Source organism: Drosophila novamexicana, unplaced genomic scaffold, assembly GCF_003285875.2.
Source record: "Drosophila novamexicana strain 15010-1031.04,08,12 unplaced genomic scaffold, DnovRS2.1 tig00000739-arrow-arrow-pilon, whole genome shotgun sequence".
NCBI classification, from domain to species: domain Eukaryota; kingdom Metazoa; phylum Arthropoda; class Insecta; order Diptera; family Drosophilidae; genus Drosophila; species Drosophila novamexicana.
In genome coordinates, this window is record NW_020824819.1 from 2941309 (window position 1) to 2965642 (window position 24334).

Sequence of the window (24334 nt, forward strand, 5' to 3'; positions counted from 1 at the left end):
CGTGTGCATGTTGAACAAACGAGCGAGTGAACAATGCAAATAATTGTCAAACATTGCACAAAGGAGGTACAAAAGAAAAAAAAAACGTGCCCACAATGGCCGCAATGAATGGAAGCGTATGATTTTTATAGCGCTGCCAACAGGCATTGTGCTAAGTTGTGGAAAATCGGGAAAAACGCGCCAAGAAAAGTGAGGAAAACTTCGGATGCTGCCTGCTGATTGTCTATGCTATTGGCTTTTCCCCATTCTGTTACGCTTGGGGGCGAACTAAGCGGCGCTTTAATCGCGCCCAAAGTGCACAAGCAACTGAAAAAGGTGCGCATTATGTGTTCTGGCCGGGAGCAGGAGATTTTCCCTCTGTCATTGGCTTTGCACATTTGAATGAACGTAAAACTGTGGGTTAGTCCTTTCGAATCCTAGTGTCATTGTCAACGCTGCAAGCCGCCCCTATGCCGTCTTACTATCCAGCATTACAATGAAAGTCAATAAATTTGATTTGACATTTGCCTTAACTACCGCTGCCCTCTCCAGCCACTCGCCTTCTGCGACATTTTCTTGCGCTGATTCAGCACATTTGCCTTGCGCTTGTCGTCGGGCTTCGAATGTAATTTTATTATCCCTGCCTGACAAAATGTCACACATTCAGTTTTTTAATGAGCAGCGCCGACTGGGTGAGGCGGTTGGTGCTGAAAGGGGGCTGAATAAAGTAGAAGTTAAAAATCAGTTAGATGGGAAGAGAAGTTATTCTGAATGGAACATTTAAATAGGAAAGGTTCAGTAATACTTCAAATAAGAGTACTTTATTTAATTATAATATTATCAATTTCATTATTATTATTATTTTGAGATACAATAATAAAAACTTAAATAGCCATTATCATATCATAGCCCGGAACTTATATTTCAACTAAATAAAAAAAACAACGTCTGTCTGTCTATTTGTATGAAGTTGTATACATAACTTTGGTACATTGTGTTTTGTTTTTAAAATTCAGGTTTAATTTTTCGATAACTGTCTACAAGTTTATTGCTTTACTTTATGAGAAACCGCCATTTACTAAACATTTTCACCTTCATACCCTAAGAACACCAAAGGATTTTGCCAACCTTTCACCTAACCTATTGATCTATCACCTCACGAAGCTCGTTGAATAAGACTCCACTTTGTTTCGACGCAAGACTGTTGCTGGAGGGCGCGTTGCCAAAAACCACTTTGATAATTTTACCAACACTGTCAACATGCGCCGCCGTTTCACCTATCTTTCTATCGCTTATGTCTGTCTGGTGACAGTTTTTTTTTAAATGGCTGTTTCCGCTTCCGCTTCCGTTTCCTTTACTTTTGACTTGCCTGCACGTAAATTGTGTGCCATTCACGACTGTTTTTGTACCCTATACTCATTGAAACGTTGGCAATTTGTGGCATAAAAATGATGTGCACATGAAATGACTCCCGCCTGCCTGTCCGCTCATTAGTCTGACGCTCTTCGAGAATATAATAGATACAGCTTGAGAAAATTGGTAGTTATCGATAATAGATAAATGTCGACGCACAGTCCTATTTTTGTGAGATGTTTCTCATTTAGCACAACTCACTTTCTAAATGTATTCTCCAATATTAACAAGTAAGAGGTTCTAGTCGGAAGCTCCCGACTAGGGAATACACTGAACCCTCTTATTCCAACACCAAATGTAGTTCGCGCAACGCGCTCGTTTGAAGTAATAAAGATAATTTAAAAATGAAGTTCTCTTGGCAGGGTTCGAACTCGCAACTGACCGCATTACTTGCTGACGACTCTATTCAACAGCCACACAAGCCCAAAAAAGAAAACAGTTCCCCCAGTAGGGCTTGAACTCACGACAGACCGCAACACTTGCTATGCCTCTCCTCAACGGCCACACCAATAATTAAGTATTATTGAGAAAAAATCGAACTAAAGTAGCAGCACATAAAACAATCGCAATTGCAATGCTGTTGAACAATTTCGAAGCAGACGCGCGTGAATATGTGTGTGTACATGTATACAGAAATTCTTGGAATTTGCTCCCCATCCAATTGCGCAGTAAAACATTACTTTGGTTTTTTCTTAATCGATCTTAATGAAGTATTCTACAGTATATCTAATTGTATCATAGAATATTTTCATTAAGTTGTGGCTTAAATTGGTGGGCAATATAAGTTGGGTTATTAGCTTGCTTTATAGCTCTGTGGTGCTAGCGGGGAGGTGGCGATAGGTATAAAATTTAAGAAACTTGATATATATATATTATTCTAGAAGTAACACATCAAGTTTGGTGATACCAGTCTTAATATTTACTCAATTTGCTCAATAAACAGGATGCCGAAATTGAATTTTATCGATTGCTTGGAAACGGAGTATGTTATCGATTATCGGAAACAAACTCGATCTGCTCAGGCACTAGTTTCTAAGATCCTTGCGTTCATACATACGGACGGCCGAACAGACGGACAGACAGACAGACATGGCTAGATCGACTCGGCTGTTGATGCTGATTAAGAATATATATACCTAATGGGGTCGGAGATGCTTCCTTCTGCCTGTTCAAAACATTTGCACAAGTACATTATACCCTTTTTAACCATTTTTAATGGGTTCAGGGCATAAAAATAAAAACTTATATTAAAATATGTTATATTTTTGGTGTATGGCAATGCATAGTTGGCTTTAGGGTATCTCTTATTCGTGCATTAGCGCATAGAATTCCGCTACTTGTTTTTCTCTTGTGTCTTTTGCCGCTGATGTTGGCGGTAAATTTTACTACAATGCATTTATAATCTCTTTCACTTATCTTTTCATAGTTTCCTTTTGCACAGTGGCAAAACTTTTTACGGTCTGAGGTTAAAAGTGGCATCATACATTTTGAGAAAGCCTGCGCCCCCCACCTTACCCAACTTCGTTTGACCCGACCCACCGTGCTGAATGAAAAGTTGCAAAAAGGTTGCGGTGGCGACTGCAAAAGGTGCGAATGCAACGCAATTTTTGCTGAACACTTGAGTTTTTAACCTGTCGACAATTTACAATTTTGACAGATTTATGAGTTAATTACGTTGGCCAAGAAATACGCGCAAACAGATTATGATAGATATAAAGATTAAAAGACAATTTAAGCTATTATTTATTGTAATGTATTATTGCCTAAGCTAACAAGCCTTTGGGATTTTTATCATTTCACAGCAAATATATTTTGAAAATTTTTAGAAAAATGTGTATACAAATTCTTAAGTAAAATATTTTTTGAAACAACTATTAAAGTCGAAATCCGTCTTTTAAATTGTAAGTAAATACACGATGAATATAGGAATAGAAGATATTTTTGACATAAGGTTAGAATTTTCGATCTGGTAGAGTATTATATGGAAATATCTTATAATAGCAGCTAGATAATGTACATTATGACATTTTTAATATATTTTAATGGTTTGTAGTCTTACAAATAAATACTTTTATCAATAATATTTGAGAAAATACGTATATAAATTGAACCAGTTTCTGTTACTATAGACAATATTTATATTTATCTTTAAGTTACCAGCTTTATGTAGAATTATAAATTATTTGAGTTCATCTTATATATTGAACCTTGGAATTTGGTAAGCATATTTACTAATTTTTAATTTCAGACCTTCAGTTACTTTTATTTTTTTGAGTTTAAACCACATATTGCGCATTTAAGTATAACTATCATGGCCGAAGAAGAACAGCAACCAGTCGAAGGTCCGCATAAATCTCCGCTTGGTCTATCCCCCGAAGATTTTGCTCATAGCGTACCTGTTCTTCTATGGAAGCTAGGCATAGCTTTGGGCTGTAAACGTCCCATGTTGGAGCATCACGTAGAAGTCGCCGCACCAGAAACCAAAATTAACATAAATCTCAATCATTTCCGGCAACGATTTAGGCAATTGCATTCCATGGAGAATGCGCAGGACCAGGTGCTAGAGGAGCATCGGTATAAGCTCTTTCTACATCTCTATAGGCTGCTTACGAGGCTAGAGCCAAATGAATCCAAACGTCGGCAATTTCTTATATTTTGCTATCACCTTTTTGATACGAAAAAGCCGCAACAAGTGCATCTGGAAGAAACGTTGCGATACCAGGAACACATCACCGAATCCCTCATCTCGGTTGCTCGAAATGTAATGCATCTAAATGAGGAGAATTCGGAACGTCCTTCGGAAGTAAGATCTATCAATATTGAAAACTTTTTTCCTATGCCCAAAAGGTCTTGCACTTCACAAATATTGAAAGTAGGGTTTGCCTCTGTGGTATATAAAGCAGCGCGATTTTGCTGTAACTCAAAAGGTTTGCGTTGGGATCAGGCAAGCTATAAAATAAGTTATATTCAGGCGAGGAAAGCGGCAAATGCAACAAATATTAGGGAAGAACCGAAGCCGAACAAAGACGATGAAATGAAGGTAATTTATATGTTAAATTGGAATAGGCCCGCCAAATCATGTTCAAGCAGTTCAGAGCTTATGCTCTATGAAGATATTGGAATCCAGTTGAAAGAATGCAATTCGAAGAATCGCGAATCAAGAGCTGGTACGGAAGAACCTTTAAGTATAATAATTATCACAATGACATTGTACTAGAGATAGAATTGTTCGATTGGCCAAACAGATGTAGAATAGGATTTTACAAACAAACACGTTTAAAAATTAATTTTTTGACACTCACATCCTTCACAAGACAAACATCGTACACTTTTCACAGGGGTTGATTGACTTTAATTTGTGGAACTCTAAAAAATCGGTATTTTTTCCAGCTGAAATATGCGAAAAGAGAAGGAATATTATCAAGGAGACGACTGAGGTAGGCTGTCAGTTTGTGGAACCGACACGATCTGAACTACTAAATAAATCTCAGCAAACTGAACTACACCACACGCTGTCAGATCGGGGTGTTCAAACAAGTCGAAGTGTATTTTCCGATATCGCTACGAATACTGATGATGAATTGCTTCTGGTACAAATCAATCGTATGGAAACACCGGAAATAGAAACAAGTACAGGTGAAATATTTACCGATATCGATTGGAAAATAAAAGAAGAGCAAGCAATATCCACGAAAATTAAGCCTGAAATCGATCGGTCTAGTGTATATCGCAAATTCACAACTACGAATAACCCTACCGGCTTCTGTATGGAGCAAGTGAAGCCATCTGTCTGGTGGGCAAATCAGCGCTTAACCTCCCCTATAGATCATTTCCTTTTGACGACATCTGAAGAAATGCTGTCACAGATCGGTCATACAATAACAGAACAAGAACCGATAGTCAGTAGTGCAACAATGCACCAGGAATCAATAACTCCAAGAGTCAGTTCCAGCACTCACTTGGAGTTACGTAATCAATATTCCTCATATTACCATCAACATTACATTTTTACGGCATCCGAAGAAAGTTTGGCAGAAATTGATCTTCCGATAATAGGGCAAGAACTGATAACAGCTCGGTCGTTAGAGCAGCAAGAGTCGAAAGTTTCTGGAGTTTATTCCAGCGTTCACGCAGAGGTAAGCAGTCCATTCACAAGCAACTGGAAACATAAAGCGCAGCCAAATATTGAACAATCGATAGCTCAACGGGAATCGATATCTACAACACTTTTCACCGAAACTGATCAGTACACACTTTCCATTTCGGAGCAACCTACGCTTACATCCTCTAAGGAAATGTTGCCAGAGATTGATAAGTCGATAACACAACAAAAACTGATGCCCGATGGATCGATAACACAGCAAGAATCGATATCTTTAAGAGCTACGACTAGCGTTCTATTAGAGCGCGTGCCCTCTCCCACTGGGTGGCAACAAGATTTGCTGTCAGACCCTGTTCAGTCGACAATCTCTGAAGAAGATATAACTGAAAAAGTTACTTCCGACTGCCCTTTAGAGGAAGTTAATCAAGTTCGCGAACCTACCACATGGCAACATCCGCAGCAGACGAAAGACTTATCAATTAATTACACAATAAATCAGCAATCGATGCCCGATGGATCGATAAAACAGCAAGAATCGATGCCTTTAAGAGCTACTTCTAGCGTTCTATTAGCGCGATCTAAGCGCATGTCCCCTCCAACTGGGTGGCAACCAGGATTGCTGTCAGACCCGGTTCAGTCGATAACCTCTGAAGAAGATATAACTGAAAAAGTTACTTTCGATTGCCCTTTAGAGGAAGTTAATCAAGTTCGCGAACCTACCACATGGCAACATCCGCAGCAGACGAAAGACTTATCAATTAATTACACAATAAATCAGCAATCGATGCCCGATGGATCGATAAAACAGCAAGAATCGATGCCTTTAAGAGCTACTTCTAGCGTTCTATTAGCGCGATCTAAGCGCGTGCCCCCTCCAGCTGGGTGGCAACCAGGATTGCTGTCAGACCCTCTTCAGTCGATAACCTCTGAAGAAGATATACCTGAACAAAATACTTCCGACTGTCTTTTAGAGCTAGTTAAGCAAGTGCATGAGCTAACCACATGGCAGCATCCGCAGCAGACGAAAGAGACGATAAGCCTGCAATCGATGCCCGATGAAACGATAACACAGCAACAATCGATAACCAAGTGGCAGCACCAACGGCACGTTATAGCCGCCTCTCGTTTCATTGTAAAGCAATTTCAATGCAACCCCGCCTATCAATGCTCGCCCATGCAGCGCGATGCGCCCAATTTCTTTGCGCAATGGACACAATTCCATGAGATTGTGGCGCCCCAAGCAAAATGGAACCAAGCCAATCGGAACCCCACGATCGATGTCGCTGCGATCCGAAGACGCTTAAAAGCTTTTTTGCGTTGCATGCGCAAGAAATATTCCTTCGATCCGGAGCAGTGTGTGGCCGCGATTGCCAAATGCCAGCTGCAACAGCTGCTCACCGCCGACGAACTGCGGGAATACGAGACGATGCGCTGGCAGCAGCGGGATCGTGGCACTGCCAGGGAACTGTCGCATGAGGAGCGACTGCAGGATGCGCTGCACGGCATGCTGGGCTACGAGTGCCAGCAGCTGCGTTCCTCGGCTCTGGGTCCACGTCTGATGTTGCGCTCGCCGCATCATCAGCGCAGCATAAGCGAATCCTATCTGCTCCTGTCGCTGGCCGAGGTGGGCTACTACTACAGATGCCTGCAGCAGCAGCAGAAGCATCTGCAACAACTGGGCGAATGTGGGCGCGCTTTGACGCCCTGTCTGCTGGCTGAATTGCTCAACTATTCCGAGTTTTATAAACGGCAAAAAGTGCAGCCCAAGAGTCTTCTGCATTTATTCTGGCACACGAGAAGCTATCGACAGCGCTTCCAGTGGCTATTGCAGCTCTGCGGCGGCTTGAGCAGGCGACAGCCATTGCTGCAGTATTTGCAATTGCAGCTGGGCCAGGCCAACGCCGCCTGCGATATGCTGCTGCAGTTGTGGCTGCGTTGCGCCGCCGAGCCGCTGCTGGCCCGGATTAGTAGCTGGCTGCTGCGTGGCGAGCTGCCTGCGGATGAGTTTTTTATTTTGGAGCGCAGCAGCGACAATTGCCTTGTGGAGCACTATTGGACGCAGCAGTTTGAGCTGGTGCAGCAACAACTGCCGTATTTTTTGAGCCAAGCGCTGGCACAGCAGCTACTCGGCGCGGGCCGAAATCAACATTATGCCCGTCAATTTCTGGGCCGGCAGCTTGAGCTGACAGTATCTGATGCAGAGCTGCGTGAGCAATTGGCAGCCGCCTGTGCCAGCAGCTATCGTGAGCTGGATGAGCAGCCACTCGCTGAGCTTGTCACCGACCTGCAGCTGCAGACATCCAGAGAGCTGTTGCAGCAGCTGAAGCAAGCGAGTCCACAACCCTTGGAGTTGCTCAGCCGGCTGCATCAATATTGGCTGCTGACAGATGTGGAATTTGTGCGCGAATTGATCGAGCTGCTGGAGCCGGCGCTAGAGCAGCCCGCTGAATACTTTAATCCAAAGCAACTGAACAAAATGTTGGAGCAGCTGCTCTGCGCCCACAATGAGAATCTCTATGTGGTTAAGGGTGACCACAAGGGCAGCCAGAGCTGGTGCTGCTTCCTCTTACGTTGGCAGCAGCCGGCCCACTGGCTGCCCTTACTGGGCGCGCGCCAGTTGCAATACGAGATCAGCTTTGCCTGCCTCTGGCAGCTTCACTATGCAGACTATGTGCTCAATGAGCGGATAAGGCGACATCAAGCGCATTTTTGGGAGCGCATCAATTTGGCGCACTCGAAGGATGCGCGGCATGTGAGAGATCGCTTCGAGCAGTTCAGTGACCGGCTGCAGGAGTTTATGCTACAGCTGCGAAGCTATATGCTGCAGGATGTGCTGGCCAGCGCTTTTGAGCGTCTATATTTTGGCTGCAGTACGGCAAAAACTCTGGACGAGCTGCTCGAGCTGCATGGTGCGTATCTGGAAAGCATTGAGTACGGCATTATGCAGAGGGGGAAATGCGGCAAGTTCCAGCACTATCTGGGCCAGCTCTATGCGTCCATTATTCATCTGGATGCAGTGCAGCAAAAGTTTCTATCACTCGGTCAGCTATTCAATCAGCGCTTGGATAAGCGGGAATCGGCGCAGCAGCTGCTTCTGGAACTGCGTTGGTCCTGCCAGAATACATGCGATGCCATTAACGATTTGGAGCACGATTTTCAATTGGTTTTGGCCGAGTTTTTGACTGGCCTTTACGCCACAGGGGAGCCGCAGCTGCAGGTGCTGGCCAAAAAATTGGATCGACATGGGTATTACGAGCAGCGATTTAAGGAATTAAAGGAGGCGCAAACGTTTAAATTTCAGCGAAAACTAAAAACTAAAAGGAAATCGCAATTCGATTAGCTTAAAACTTAAGCTCAAAATTTCATTTTATTTTATTGATTTTTGGTAATTGAAAATTTGGTTTTTATAATTTTATATAATGATAGTTGAGGTTAAAAAACTATTTATTTTTAATTTTTATTAAAAAATGTGCATTTGCTTAAGTTATAAATAAATACATTTTTTTGCTTATTAAATTTTAGTATTAAAATATTGCTATTCTACTCTAGAACCTAGAGTAGAACTTTTATATAAATATATAATATATTATCAATATTTGTGATCAGCTGGTCTCACAATACACCATGATTAGTGAGACCAGCTGTTCAGATATGTATATATGTATATATTTATAAAATCTTTTATATTTATGTGAATATTTATATATATATATATATCATTATTTAAAATTATTAGTAGATTTATCAAATGATTTATTTCTATATTTTATTATTAAAAATACTTTAAATTAATTTTTATTTTTTAATGTAGTTATTAGTATTTTGTTAGTATTTAAAATACTTATATTATTCTAGACCCCAATTTAATGTATTTGTATATATATAGTTTAATTTTTAGTATATATTCTCATTTGAGAATTATATAGAATTAAATAAAAAGGAATCTTTAAAGCAGTTTTATGATTCAACAATTTCTGCTAATCGAAAGTTTCAAGTTTATTTTTAGTATTTTATATAAATACATATCAAATATTTCTTGTCAACTGGCAACTTTCTAGACTTACTTATAGAAAACAAATATTTTATTAAATTAAAATTGAATCCTGATTCTGTAATCGTATGCCAATATTTCCTTCATTCTCACCTATTCCACTTTAATGTCCTTCCCATGCGCAAGTACAAAGCCTTCCACATTCAGTCCAATTCATGCACATGCGCGTGTCCGTTTAAAGGATTGACAATGGATTTAAGCAAAAAAATATTTTCATTTGAAAAACGTCGTCTCTTTGGCGTTTTTGTGTGCACAAATTGGATTTTAATTGAAAATTAAGAATCGACTTAGCAATGTTTGAATTGTGCAGCTGCCTTTTGTTATGCTAATTTCTGCTGTGAATACAACTGAATAACGAATGAATAGATGCAGGCAGTCGTCATCGTCGTAGTCGTAGTCGTGTGAGTCTTGTGTAAAATAAAGTAAATAATGGATAATTACTTTTTGGCTTAAGCGTTGGCAAATTAATTCCAAGTCCTGCTTTCGTATTTCTCTTCAGAAGTTCGTGTGAAATTTAATTATTTCAACAAATTTCAATTAAATCAAGTTGAATACTTTTTTCTTCCCCCTTTTTTTTCATAAATGCATAATTTAATTTTGTAAAATTTCCACATGCCAAAATATCATACATATCTAATTGTAAAATCTGGCCATAAGCAATGCACAATGCTGGAAGCGTATATAAGTCGAGAACTCTTTGTTATCTTGACAGGCCCAGCTGCTGAGACGTTTTCTGACTGCGTCACATATATCAGGCTGGTAAAATTATAAAGCGGCTGCCTTTCAGAAAGAATGTCAAGAGGAAGATAATTGAGCCAGGCATTTAATATAACCTTCCATGGCTGGGCCAAATGGTGGGGGCTGCCTTTATTTTGTCATGTGTGCTTTGGACGGCAAAAGGCAAACAAAAGACAAGTGAGTGACTTTTCACTTGCCACTGATTAGCAAAATTAATTTCATAGAAAATTGCGAGCGCATGTGTGTGTGAAAAGTCATAATAATGTGAGCTGATAAAAAATGGCAGATTTAATAAGCTGTCAGAAGAACTCAGTTTCGACAATTGTTGGCCAGGAATTTAATTAACTGACCCATTGAAGGTCATAAAATTGGAGCTTAACTTAATTCTTGCCCTACTTTGTGGTCTAGGCATTGTTTAGCCATTGTCTTGGTAAAATTACCATGAACTTTATGATATTTGCAATTTGTGTTGTCTAAATTTAAAAGTATCTAATTGTTAATTATTTTGCAACGAAATGATAAGTTAATAAGCGACAATTTCTCTGGTTCATGCTCATTGTAAATTTAACATGGACTTTAACATATTGTGCGGCATTTGTTTCTCGCTTTTGACCATAAACCATCAAAAGGGTTTTCATGTTCATGGTAAAGTTAAATTAAACATTTTAACACGCTGTTTTATATGTTAACACCGAATTTAACTGGGCAAAGTTGCCGCACATCTGCCTTTTAAATAAGTTATGTGTAAAACAAGAGTTTTTCCTGCTAATTACCAACTTACCAGAAGCTATAAAAAAGTTAACATGGACTTATATTCTAACTGCAGAAAAGAACAAGCTAATGTTTTCAAATGTAACTTCATAGTTTTAAGAATTTTTCAAATTTCAGCACATAAAAATTGCCATGAAGCTTACAGACAAGTTGCTTAATGTCAAATTTGCATATTTGCCAGCTTGAGCCTAATTAAATAAACTCATAAAAGTCACTTTTTTAACTAAATTTTTTCTCTGCATATAAATATATTTGCATTTGTATATGATTATATAATTTCTATATAATTAAATGTTGTTTAATTGTTGTTTGCTGCTCTTCATACGCTTACTATGTAGCCTATGCCGTAGAGTACACAGCAATTGTGCGCCATTTCCAAATTAAACAATAAAATTTATTATTATGACCGTGACATATGAGTACTTGATCTGTTCGAGCCATAAATTTCAGTTGCAGTTGCGCGCTGGCCGTTTAACATTTTGCCATTGTTATTGACAATTTGTTGTCAGTATTTTCCCTCTTTTTTTCTCTCTTTCTCTTTCAGAGGGATACAATTTATGTGGGGGGCGGTCTTTATGAAATACTTCTCATTATTGCAGTGAAGCAGCCTGGGCAAACATATTTGAACTATTTTCATTACAATTGCAAACACAGGGCGCGCAGAAAATCAATTGAATTGCCATTTCACATATGAAATGGTCATTTGTCAATGAACACACGTACACACACACACACACACAGAAGCACAACAATTGATAGGGGGCGTGGCTGGCCGACGCTCTGGTTACTGCGGTCTGTCAAAATGGCCGCATAAATATGTCGTTCGACCATGGCCCCGCGTCCACTTGTCGCTAAATTGCTGGTCGTTATTAAATTTCCGCTGCGTTGAGTTCTCATTTCCGTTTCAATGGGCAGCGCAGCTGGCGACGAATATGTGCGACGGATGTTGCCACAGACATAGATACCGTTAGCACTGACCAGCATCGGCTACACCATAAACAATGTTGGGCAACACAAGAAAAAAAAAACAACAAATGTGTGTTGCAGTCGGTTGCAAGCCACTGTGTAATGCCCGTTCACAATTCAATAATAGCTTTAACTATTAAGAAATTTATGAATTCAACTTTGAACTGTTTCATTTAAATGTTGCAAATAAAAAATAAACCAGGAATTGAACCAAAAGCTGGGCTCACGTATGTGGAAAACCAGGTTCCAACCGAAACACTGGACTTGCAGGCCTGGCGCTCAGTTCCAGAACAAGTAAAAGCACAATTTGTCCGATTTGTCACGACCCTTTTGGCCATATTATCGTGCTTTGTATAGACGCCCAGCAAGACAGACATTGTACAAAACCAGCATACCCCTTTATACTTTGTGAACAGAGTATAAAAAAGGGTTAACAGTTGCTGCAGCTTAGTGGCTGGCTGTTTGGCGGGGTGCAACATATTTGCACGCCCCATGGGGCGTATGCGTAATATTCGATTGTTATTATATTGTATATAAACATATATATTTTTGGCAGCGCCTAAACAATTGCACATTACACACACAGTTTATGTGCCGCAATCAAAATCAATGCTGGAATCCAATTGCATTATTTGGACTTTTAGCAAATTGCAACTAATTGAAATGCCCCTCTGTAGCTACAGGAGGAGCGCGTAGTGGTAGGGGCAGCTGACTTTTTCACTGATTTCATAACTGGTTGCTAGTGTGCAGCTTGTGTGTCATAAATTTCAATAAAAGGCATTTTTGGTATTTGGTTTGGCTTCTTGCTGGCTGTGTATATGTGTGTGTAAGTGTGTATGTGTTTGGCTTTTATTGGCATTGCGTATACGCCGCATGACCCTGTTTGGACGAGCATCTTCTAGTTTTTCTCACTCGTTTTCCCTTTGTCGTCCCCTCTCACTCTCGCTTGAACTAACTTTATGCCTTTATTGTGCTCTGTTTTGGCATTTGCTATTATTTTATTTAATTCACATTGTTATTGTTATTGCTGCAAAAGTGCAAAAAGCTGTTGACGTGTCCAGTGCTGGCTAATGGCATAGCACTGACGAGCCAAAAAAACTTTTGTCTTCCCATAAATTTAATAAGTTTTTTTTTTGCTTAGATTTGCCAAAATAACATAAATGTATGAAGTGCCTGTCCGTTGGCTGAAAATGGATATGTTATTTATATAAGTTGTAACTTTTCTATTAAGAGGTTAGATATTCTATTTATATATTTTTGCCAATATTATTATCTTAATTGCAATCCCTGACACTTACATATACTTGCTTTAAATGTTTTTTGTTTTTCAATTCAATATCTCTTAGATTTACAAACTTCACATTCCGCTTTTCCATTAGCAAGTGTTAGTTGTCGGTAACATAGGAATGTCGAAAGTACCGCTTCTAATAAAAATCATAAACAGCTGATCGGGTTGATTTGATATACCTAAGAACCGCAAAGTCCAATAATACGGCCTCTCTGTCATATCAGCTGCTTATGGTAAAAATACTTTCATATTTTCCGTAACATCGGTACAAAATTCGATAAATTATCGAAAAAAACACTAATTACTCGGGGCGAATAACAACATTGTTTGCAAATGTGATAAATGTGGTTTCTTGGGTTGGGAAACGTTCAGGCAACATATGTACTTCACATTCGCAAACAAATTTAAGAAATGTTGATAATGGAATTAGGCTATAAAAAAGTCTCTCTCTCTCCTTAGAGATTAATACTGACCTGCTCGTCCGAGTCGCACTTCCCTGTCAAAGGTCATAAATACCTTTGACTAACCTTTTACTGGTAATAAACAGTTTGAAAATTATTTGCACACTCATTTAATTATATGCATATAATTTTAAGTATGCCGCTCCATGCCCCGCACCCGAAAAAAAAGACCATAAAATTGCATGTAATTTAATGAAAATATATTACGAGCTGCCCAGACGGCCAGCCTCGGCCTTTTGGCCTCTAATTTTATTGTGCGCTCGGCCTTTGTGGCTGGTCAACCCCAGCGAAAAAAAGAGAACAAAAATGAAAGAAAAAAGAAATATAAATAACGAAATTATTCAGAATTATGAACCATCTTTCAGTGGGTGGCATTTTAACCCTTGTTGGTGCGTCTAATATTTGGCCAAGATTTTAATAAAATGCGCCAAGCGTTGAGCACAGCTGATGGCTGTTAAATCTAAGAAAATGCATAAAAAGCCGCTAAATAAATACATATTAAAATTGTGTCAGTTCGGAGCAGCTCAGCTTAACCCATTTTACGATGATGAGCATTATTATTATTATTCTATTCTTTTTCTTATTATTACTTATTGTGATTATTTTCTTGGCTAAACAAAGTATGTTAATGGTTGCTCGGCGAAAGGCTTTTGTTCGCCTGGTTGCCAGCCTGCCAACCTTTTATTTATGTGCCGCTAATGGACAGTGTTGAAAAACTGCAAACTTCCCACGCGATATTATTTATTGTTTCTTCTTTTTTTTTGCTGTTGTTTTTTGCTAGCCCCATTGTAATATTTATTCATTTGGTTCATTGATTTATGAGCGTTTAGCATTTAAATCAAAATCAACGCCAATGTCTTACAATAATTATTCGCATTTTATCAATTTGATGCGCCTATTTATTATTATTTATTTTCATTTCATTCCCTTTGCTGTGCGCGTCCCAAATTTATGTTTCCGCTGACCACAAGAGATTCATTCTCATTTCTGCCCCGTTCCTTTGGCCCCATTTAGCTCTTCTCTTTCTCTTAACAAATGCCACTTGATTAGTTGATGACACTTTGTATGAGCACAAATACATGCGCACACAAATACATACACAGAGAGACGTATATATGTATGCACATACCACAGGCTCAAAGCACAGTGACGTCGCCTGAAGGGTAATAACAAACAGATCGCGAGCTTGTCCAATATAATTCATTTAAGTAGAATTTAAAGTCTTATATTACATAGTTTATTGTCATTTGTCATTCTCTCCAAATTCACACTCTTCTTCTCACTTTCCAAACTTCTTAAAAGTAAAAAGTCTTTAACATAATCAAACTGAAACGACAAAGTGAGGATATCTTCGGCATGCCAAAGATTTAATGCACTTCTATACATTTCCCCCTTTTCAAATATGTGAGAAGAGTAAATCTCGAAAATGCTGGGTTTTTAAAAAATGTCTTTGAAAACAGAATATTTTGATATAGTGGTCCGATCCGGCCGGTTCCAACATTTTTACTGCGTGCAACAAAAAGAGGGACTTATGCAGGGTTTCAAGTTGAATAGTTTAAGACTGAGAGACAAGTTCGCATAGAAACAGACGGACAGATGGACCGACGGACATGGCTATATCAATCCGGCTGTTGATGCTGATCTAGAATATCTATACTCTAAGGTGTCAAAGATATCTCCTTCTATGTTTTATACAAATCATGACAAAATTATAAACCCTCTACAAGGGTATAAAAAGTAAGGCGCTAAAATTTTCTGTTCTCTAATGCAGGTAATATTAGAGTATTATTTAAAGACTAATTTTAACTATAATTTTAGCCGAAATAATAATAATAATATTCTACTTATTTTGCATGTTGATAAATTTGTTAGCAAACCCGAAATTCTTTGTGTTTCCCAACTACGCCACTGGCAAAATTAACTCGCTGTGTAAGTATGTCGGTTGCTCTTACTCTCTGCGGGTCTTGTGGCTAATTTGATAAATATGCGCGCGTTTATTCAAATCAATCAGCGTCAGTCGAAGTGGCTGTGTTGCGAAGGGCTGCGGCTCCTTGCTTCTTCCTGCCGCACTCTCTCTTTCTCCCTCTCTTTTCTCTACTCGATTTGCCTCTCACTCTTGAACTATTTGCTTATCGCATGTGCTACATGCGTCTTTGCATCTTGTGGCATATAAATTCGAGCTGCTATCTTGCTTAAGAGAGCACACACATATACACTGAGACACATGCCTTCAGAGATTTCATTAATGTGCGGATAACTATAATGAGAGGCCCGCAAGTCCTCTAGCAACATAAGCTCGGAACACCATGGGGATTTGATGTGTTTATGTAGAAGAAAAGTTTTCGGCGAGGCATTTAATTAGCTATCAAATTTAATATCTTTTTAAATTAGAGGTTTTCGTTATTCAAAAATTGGAGTTAATTTATTGGCAGTCATTTACATTGGCAATTCAAATTTGTATTAGCAAAATGTAAAGATGAATTTTTTTTGTTTCGCAATCAGACTGTTCTATAATGCGTTTAGTATCTATATTAAATATCGTCGGGCTCGTGCACTAATTTATAAATTTGGGATAAACAGTGTTAAAAAAAAGTAAATTTAGTTACAGTTATATTAAAACAAAGTTTTAAATGGTGGTAGAAACGATTTTCGGCTCAAGGATTCGTCATGGGAGAAGGCCAAAGTGGCGCCATTTGAATTCCGGATATGTGTAGCTGAGGCCAAAGGCCCGGCCAAGCGACTACTGTGAACTAACAATCGATCTTCTATCTATCGATCTTTGGAGTAGAAGGCGATCTCGCCCTTGACAATTGCCAGATTCTGGAATCTATGCAGAGTTGAGTTTCCATTTACCATGGACAATCCTTGATTATCCCAATACCTTGGGACTTGGCAGTAATTCTCCAAATCGGAATGCCTGTGGGTACAATCTTTGCCAGTTGCTGAGAGGAATCTTGCTCTTCTTGTGCCGATATAGACTGGAGATTTTGGCAACTATTTATCACTGACGTGATGTGAAGTCTGAAAATTAGCCTCTGGTCGAGGAGCAAACCTTGGTATTTCACTTTATTGCGCTGTGGGGAGACGAAATCATTTTAAATTTATTTTCTTTGGTGGCAAAATAAGAAATCTAGTTTTTTGATAGTGTTAATGGAGGTACTTTTGCTTTAAACGTCCATATAATAAATCTTTCCCATTAAACGGATCCCCCACGATAAGCCAGCACTTTGCACCCCATCAACTTGCAAGCCAGAAAACTTCACTGCCAATTGGATAAGCATTTCAAACGCAACACACATGCATGCACACACATGCGCACACACCTATTTAAATGGCAAAAATTATAGTTTAGATTTGGGGTAAAAGTGTCTTCGTATTTCGTGTTAAGAGTTTGGCAAATACCAAAATGCTGTCCAAAAACTAAGCGCACGCATTCGACAAATATTACAATTACACTTGGCGGACACTTTTGCCAGTTGGAATATGTGCAAATTTATTGCGTATACGCAGCGTGCAACGTGCCGCAAATCCTGCAGACAGTCGCTTACCTGACCAAATGCATAAAGATGGGGGAGGTTGGAAAGCAAATACAGAACGAAACCATTTTCAAGCTGACACTTGGTCGGATTGTGAAATGGAATTTTGCCAAGCTCCAGATTGTAGCGAGTGGATTTCGTTTGTTGCGGGAAAGCTAAGCTTTTTATATGTATAAATTCCCTCTCACAATAATAATCAAAGTCTCAGCTCATTTGGTAAACACGCATTTGAGTTACTTTTGCGCAGTTTCAATTGAAATTTATTATGCCAAATGTGTAACATTGTGGCAAGAAGTGCTGCTGCACGTCGAATTAAACTTGTACTAAATGTGAGCTACTTCATCTAGCTGCCTTGCAACATTTTGTGGCGCTGCTTCAGTTAAAGTTTTGCTCAGGTAGTCAGGGTTAATTAAATTTGCTTGAAAAAAAAAATACATAAGAGCTGGCGCAAGCTCAAAGATATTTAAGTTAATAGCAAATAAATTAAATAAAAACCAAAGTCGAGTCAAGAAAAGTCGAAAAAATCGTGATTATCGATACACTTCAGCTATCGATAATAAAAGTGTAGATGTTTGCAAATCGTGTATTTAGTATATTCTTTTTACATGTATATTAAAAATTATTCAAATAAATCCAGCATTTCAAGGTGATTTAAATATCCTTTCATATATATTATTTATCGCACATTTCTGTGATTGTAAACATGCTGCATTTATCGATAGCAAAAATGTAAATATATGTCAAATTTTTAATTTTATATTTAATTTTAAATGTACACAAAGAAATTTAAAAGTATTTATTTCAATTTTGTTTTTTTTTTGACTAACTTTCCACATGGTTGAACCGGGCTCAGCTAAAGCATTCATTTGCTATTCAATTTCATGGCACCCCTTGCCTGTGCCTCGAGCCTGTCCAATAAATGTCAGATCTATTACTCGTTTATTTTGAAATCCAATCTCGAGTGCCACCGACCGATATAAAAGCGACGCGCTGCCTGTCTCTAGGCAAATTCATTAGAAATCGGGGGCAAAGAAATGCTTGATTGCAGTTCAGTAAATGAATACCCGGAGCATATTTGCCCACACTCCGGACGCCTGCTCCGATAGAACAAAGTAAAAGTTTCACATTCATTTGACAAGGCGCAAATGTCAAATTATATTACGTTAATTTAGATTCTTTTAAATGTCGCTTCATTTTTTTTCTCTCTGTTTTATTCTTCTACCATTTTTATACGCTAAGCTGTCAACACTTTTGCTGGCGGCGCAAATTCGAAAATGGTTAAATGGAAATTATTAGAATATTAAAATTCTTGACAAAAATATGAAAATTGACTAAATGAAAATTTTCAACTTGGGAATGGCTTATTTCTACAGTAAATATCGGCGCGGTAATTGTTTTCATATTGCTTTCTTGTCTTTCCAAAAATATGAATATTAATTGAAGTCTATTTGAAGCATAAGAAGGATAAATTCTTAAAGGAAAAGTCGACTATTTATGGCTTTGCTATCGCTTTTCTATCTTTCCAAAAATATGAAAATTAGTTTAAGGACAATATGAAGCAAAGGAATGGTAAATTCTTAAAGTAAATCTCGCCTATTTATCGCTTTTCTATCTTCCCTGTGTAACATGCGTTATATTTTCCTATACATTATGCAAAACCTTAAAGTTTCAATAGAAAACTCATGAAAAAGGCTTTGCTTAGCCTTTACCCATGTAAGCTCACGTTTTCGTATGTCTAAAACTGAACTCGAAGTCGATTGGCTCGTCAAATAACCTTCGAGTTGTTGTTGTTGTAGTTGCTGCCGTTGGCTGGCTAATTTTCGCTAATGCAAAGAAGAGGAAGCTGCCGAAGCGCCAAAAAAAAAAAAACTAATAAAATTTACGTTTATCCCTGGCAAAGGCACTCGAAAATGTGCGCCTAATGCGCCGGGATGATGATGCCAGCCGAGCTGAGGACGACCTTAATACAGACGGCAGACAGACATGCCACCCCCTGGGGGCTAAGTGCCATCGAATTTCAATTCAATTTACAGCCGACTCGTGTCGAGGGTGCAAAAAATAAAATGAAAATTCCTATAGCATATTTTTTGACTTGATTTGGCCGGCTCAATGCGGCGTATGAGTAATATTTTTTCGTGCAAAGGGTTGCGCGCCATAAGATGCGCTGATATTGATATCAAAAGAAGGCCGCTGTCTGCTGAGTTTTGTATTACCCTCCCAAAAAGAAAACGGCTTGGTGGTAGTTCTTTATTTTTTACACAGTTTTTTTTTGCTGTTTCTTTATTATATCACGTTTCCAACATAAATGCGTTAAGCACAACGTGCGAGGCCCGCGCGCTTTTAGGCGTATTTGAAATGCGCTTAAATTCATTTCGCTTTAATACTCTCTTCACAAAAGGCCACTTCAATTTTATCAATAAATGTGTATATATATATATTTAATCGGTCTCAAGAGATTTCATATAACCAACTTGCATAGATTTGTCTTTTCCTGCAGAATGAAATCGGATTGAACAAGAGCCTCATAATGTCGTTCTGGTATATCTCATAGATATAATAGATTCCTGTGTATTTATATTTGTTATTGTTTTTTCAAGTATTCAATATGTTTTATTATGCGCTGGAATCGATCTTCGTTCTTCTGAACTCTACCAAGCGTTAACTTCATTTGAATTTACATTGGGTAGTGTGTTCAGATGATTCACCTCGTAGATACTTAGGAGACGCTTCGAGGCGCATCTCTGATGACTCAGCAGCTTATCGGTTGCCGGTCACCTTGCGTGTTGGCTTGGTCTGCGCTTATTCGATGCAGTTGGTGTGCTGATGCCGTGCCCTAGACTTGGTTGAAATTTGCAGCTTGCTTTGTGGTTTCAAAAGCGAGTCAAGCTATTGGAGCCTTCTCAAGCAATTTGACCTGTTTGCTGGGATGTGGGAACCCCAGTTGAGCCTACGGGCCAGGTGGACGCCCAGATGAACTGGTGTGGTCGTAACCCCTGGCAACTATTTGGACAAAAGCGAACTTGGCTCTGTTTATATCCATGTTCCAGTTCGCTGTCCACGTTTCTACATAGGACCACCATATTATATAGCTCCTATAGGAATATTTCTTCTTGAGGAATGGTATTTAATTTTGTTCCATATGCGCAAGGGTATTTGAAATTCTTTATTGCGAAGATAACTGTATTTTATTCTCCCTTTTTTTTTTTGGCTGTCATGACAGGCATTGAATTACAAGCAAAGTCCTGAGCACCCACACACACACACCTACACACACACACCTTCACACACATACAGTGTGTACAGCCGCTCAAACACACACATGTGTGAGCTTTTGGCTTAAAGCCTCACTACAGCTCAGTTTGGAGGACACTCTCTCTCTCTATATATATATATAGGGGGATTTTAGCCTTGGCAGCAATTTGATGGCATTTGGTTCAAGTGGCGGGCGTCTATTTCATATGTATTATTTGCTCATAGCGCCAGGGGGTAATCCTTTAGTTTATATTATTAGCTTGTAATGTGCGCATAATTGAAGGGATTTCTGCTGCGCGGCAAAAATCCTTGAAAACTCAGCTAGGTGCAAAGTCCTTTGGGATGGCTGCCACTCGAAACTGATGAGCTGCAAGGTGTTAAAAGATGAAAGGTTTGAGTGGGGTGAAAATATATGTGCACAAGGTTATTCTAAGAAGTCGATATAAAATACAATATAATAATATTTATTCGAATCTCATGTATGATTTTAATGTATATTTTCTTATGTTGTTCTTGCTATATGAAGTTTCGAAGGGAAATTCTCCAAAGTGTTGGGTAATAAACAAAGTATACAGTGGACATCGTTAAAACTCTAGGGGAAATTCGAGTACATTTTTGCGAATCAAGCTTTAAAACTTTAAAATAAGGGAGTTTTTTATTAAATAGTGAAACTCGCTGTTAAAGTAGCAAGACTTAAGGGAAATTTAAAGTTACTTGTACGAGCTGTGGGGAAGTTAGGGTAATTTTTAGAATTTAATATATATAATCGGAGAAGATTTTAGAGATTAGTCTACCTAATATCTTAAATAAGACTTTCCGTTGATTTTGAACCCGCAGCTTCAGCAGAAGCTCGTAAACTTTCATAGTTGGGGTTTTATGATCTTAAAATTATATAAAGTTTAAGGGAATTTTCTTTAAATAGGGAAATTCTATGTAAAAGTACCAAGAAACAAGGGAAATTTAATAGTTACTTTTCAGAGCTGCGAGGAAATTAGGCTAATTTTAGAATTTAATATGTTTCATCAGAAAAGATTCAAGAGATTAGCCTACATCATTTCATATATAGGGCTTTCCCTTGATTTCGAACCCTCCGCTTCTCAGCAGAAGCTCGTAAATTTTCATAGTTGGGATTTCATTATTTGTTGTAATTTCAGGAATGGGCTTAAACATGTTCTTGTGGTCGTTTGCTTGCACCTTGCTTTGGGGCCAAACAATTTTGTACCTTTTCGCGCATACTTTCAATTTCTTGGACTCTTTTTTGTGTGTGTGCTGCTGGAAGTGCTGCCGTTCTTAGCGCCAGCTGTTTCAGATTTATATGAAAAACTTGCGAGCCCTTAGCGCGCTTTTCAATTTGCTGGCGATTTTTGCCTTTTCGGCTTTTGGGCGTACCCATTGTTGTTGTTGCGGTGTGAAATGTGTGTTTTAGTGGCTTGGCATTAGCATGTTGGAAATACATAATGCCCAGGCAGCGTTATGAAGCGTCATAAAAAAATAAAGAAAAAACAAACGTTGCGCATTGCATTGAAAAATAAAATAAAATATGGTAAAAATTGTGTGTTTTTAGCTTTTGGTGGCCGAAAATTTATGTGCGCAAAATATGTGGCCTTTTTTCTGCTGAGCTTGTGGCGACATAACTAAAAAATGAAATAGAAATATATGTAGGCCGTGGCATAAGTTATAGCACGGCATGGTTCGGATTACAGAAAAATTCAATTACTTGTAGGGTTAAGAAAAAGTCAACTTTAAGGTAACTTTATGTGTGTGAAGTTGAAAAGGCTGGACTTTATGGATATAAATAAGTATTTTTATGATTCAGCTGGAAAATTTTGAGTTTACTCAAAATTTGCGAGTAAAAATTTAACTCTAATTCTATATAAAAATGATTACATAATTATATTTTAAATATGGCAAAGAAAATATATAGGGAAGGGTCTGAACTATGAGAAAAACATTCAGTTAAATTATATAGTTATCTATAAAATAATATAAAACATAAATAATAACAATTTTTTTTATTTGCATCTTGACATTGCTTTGTCCGAACGTAAATGGGCCGAGCTCTAGGATCTTTTTGTTTTGATGTTAAGTGTGTATTTAAAATGCTTATTTGATTTACAAAACTAAGAAATTGTGGATAAAAATCACCTATAAACAGCAGTTAAAAGAGGTGATAAGTACAAATAAAAATCAATAAAAATAAAATCAATTGAAACTGATTCCATATAACATGTTGATACTGATCGGGCTAATTAATTGATCTGCCATATTCTGAAAGCATATTATATTTTATCTTATTATCTTATATTATATTATTATTTCCTAATGCCGTTCTTAAATAACATTTTATTAGAATATGATGAGAGTATTCATATACTTTAGGTATTTCCTAATGTCTTTCTAATATAAGATGTCATAATGTTAAAATTCATCTTTAAATACACCCACCCTTATGCTGTATTACGGAAAAGTCATTTCGTCATTTGGTCATTTTCGCATTGTCGTCATCGACATTGTCTGAGCTCATCAATAAATTTGGACACTACACGTGCTTAAACAAGCCAACAATCTGTGAAGAGCCTCAAATCCTTTGTTCACACTAAGCCGAAGCAGAAGCAGCAGCAGCAGCAGAGACTAAACAATAGAATGTTTGCATTTTTTTTTTTTGCTTATTGACGTCGATTCTGGTGTTGACTTCAAGTGGAAACTGGGTCGTCTTTTCAAATGAAATACAATACGAGCGCTTATTATTTATAGTTATGTTTTGTTGCAAAATTCCACATGCCTCGAAATGATTGCTACTTATCAGTTTGCCGTTGCCTTTGTTCAAATTCAATACCCATTTCTTGTTGGCCTGCGTAGGCCCAAGTGTTGACTGTGATTTATGACGTTGCCTGCCTGAAAAGTCTTTGAAAACGCCACTAATAGCAATTAGGCGAGCGCAACAAGTACTACTCCGTGCCATCCAATAAAACCAGCTACTTTATGGTATTACACTGTGCACTTTTTTGTTTTTGGCTTTAAGCAGAAGTAATACTCATTCTATTATCGTCTCATTTGTCTTAGTTGTGCACGCTTCGCAACTCTTTTCGCGCTCTGCCACTTCCACATTTGTTTTCCTTAGTTCAAGCGAGCGACAAGGGGATGAGAAAAACCACTCCGTAACGTAAGTTTATAGCTTTACCAAAACTTTTTCACACACGTCTTTGCGACTGGACATTTTTTCGTTGTTGTTTTCACACAAATATATTGAAAAGTTTTTATGTTTTGTCCAAGTAATAAAAAAAATAAACAAAACTTTTCTGCTTAAGAGCCCTTGATCGGAAAATATCCTGTAGACGAAAATAAAATGATGGGAAACTTGCTAAGAAGAAAACCATGTCAAATACGATCTACGATCGCGATTTCAATATCTCCATATCAAGTAAGCCCTCTAGTTTGATTCTGCATCTAAATTGGGATATCCTTTCTTTTCATAGCCAGAACCCATTGAAAATGGGTAGAAAGTGAGTATTTCCGCGAATCTATGTAACAGGTAGAAGGAAGCATCTCCGAACCCATAAAGTATATGTATTCTTGATCAGCATCAATTACTGATCTAGCCATATCCGCATGGCCTTCCGTCCGTCTGTCGGTCCGTATCCATATACGCGTCGGTCTCAGAACCTATAAGAGCTAGAGATTTTGAAGGTAGATCCTCCTAGTGTCCCCGAGTTTGTTTTCGATAATCGATTACTTGACTCGTTTTCCAGCAATTGATAGGAATCTATATTGAAATCC

The 24334-nt window shown here is 38.3% G+C and overlaps 1 protein-coding gene and 1 long non-coding RNA gene across 6 annotated transcripts; both read left to right on the forward strand.

The window, feature by feature from the left end:
* Positions 1-3209: 3209 nt before the first annotated feature.
* On the forward strand, positions 3210-8912 carry LOC115763393. Its single transcript, XM_030705936.1, has 3 exons — positions 3210-3293; positions 3641-4559; positions 4783-8912. Exons 2-3 carry the CDS (start codon positions 3704-3706, stop codon positions 8832-8834), a joined length of 4908 nt encoding a protein of 1635 aa, XP_030561796.1. The 5' UTR covers positions 3210-3293; positions 3641-3703; the 3' UTR covers positions 8835-8912.
* Positions 8913-18140: 9228 nt separating this feature from the next.
* Positions 18141-19364, forward strand: LOC115763440. 5 transcript variants are annotated; one of them, XR_004017910.1, is made up of 4 exons: positions 18141-18692; positions 18760-18887; positions 18972-19018; positions 19102-19364. It is a non-coding gene; the product is annotated as an uncharacterized LOC115763440 (long non-coding RNA). The 5 variants fall into 5 exon arrangements; XR_004017911.1 differs by having other exon boundaries at positions 18760-18874; XR_004017909.1 differs by having other exon boundaries at positions 18749-18887; positions 18972-19364.
* Positions 19365-24334: the final 4970 nt, after the last annotated feature.

Excerpts from the sequence above, each read along its gene's own strand:
- LOC115763393 (XM_030705936.1), top strand. The coding sequence starts at position 3,704 with ATGGCCGAAGAAGAACAGCAACCAGTCGAAGGTCCGCATAAATCTCCG. Across the intron at positions 4,560-4,782 it reads GAATCGCGAATCAAGAGCTG|CTGAAATATGCGAAAAGAGA; the intron begins GTACGGAAGAAC and ends TATTTTTTCCAG.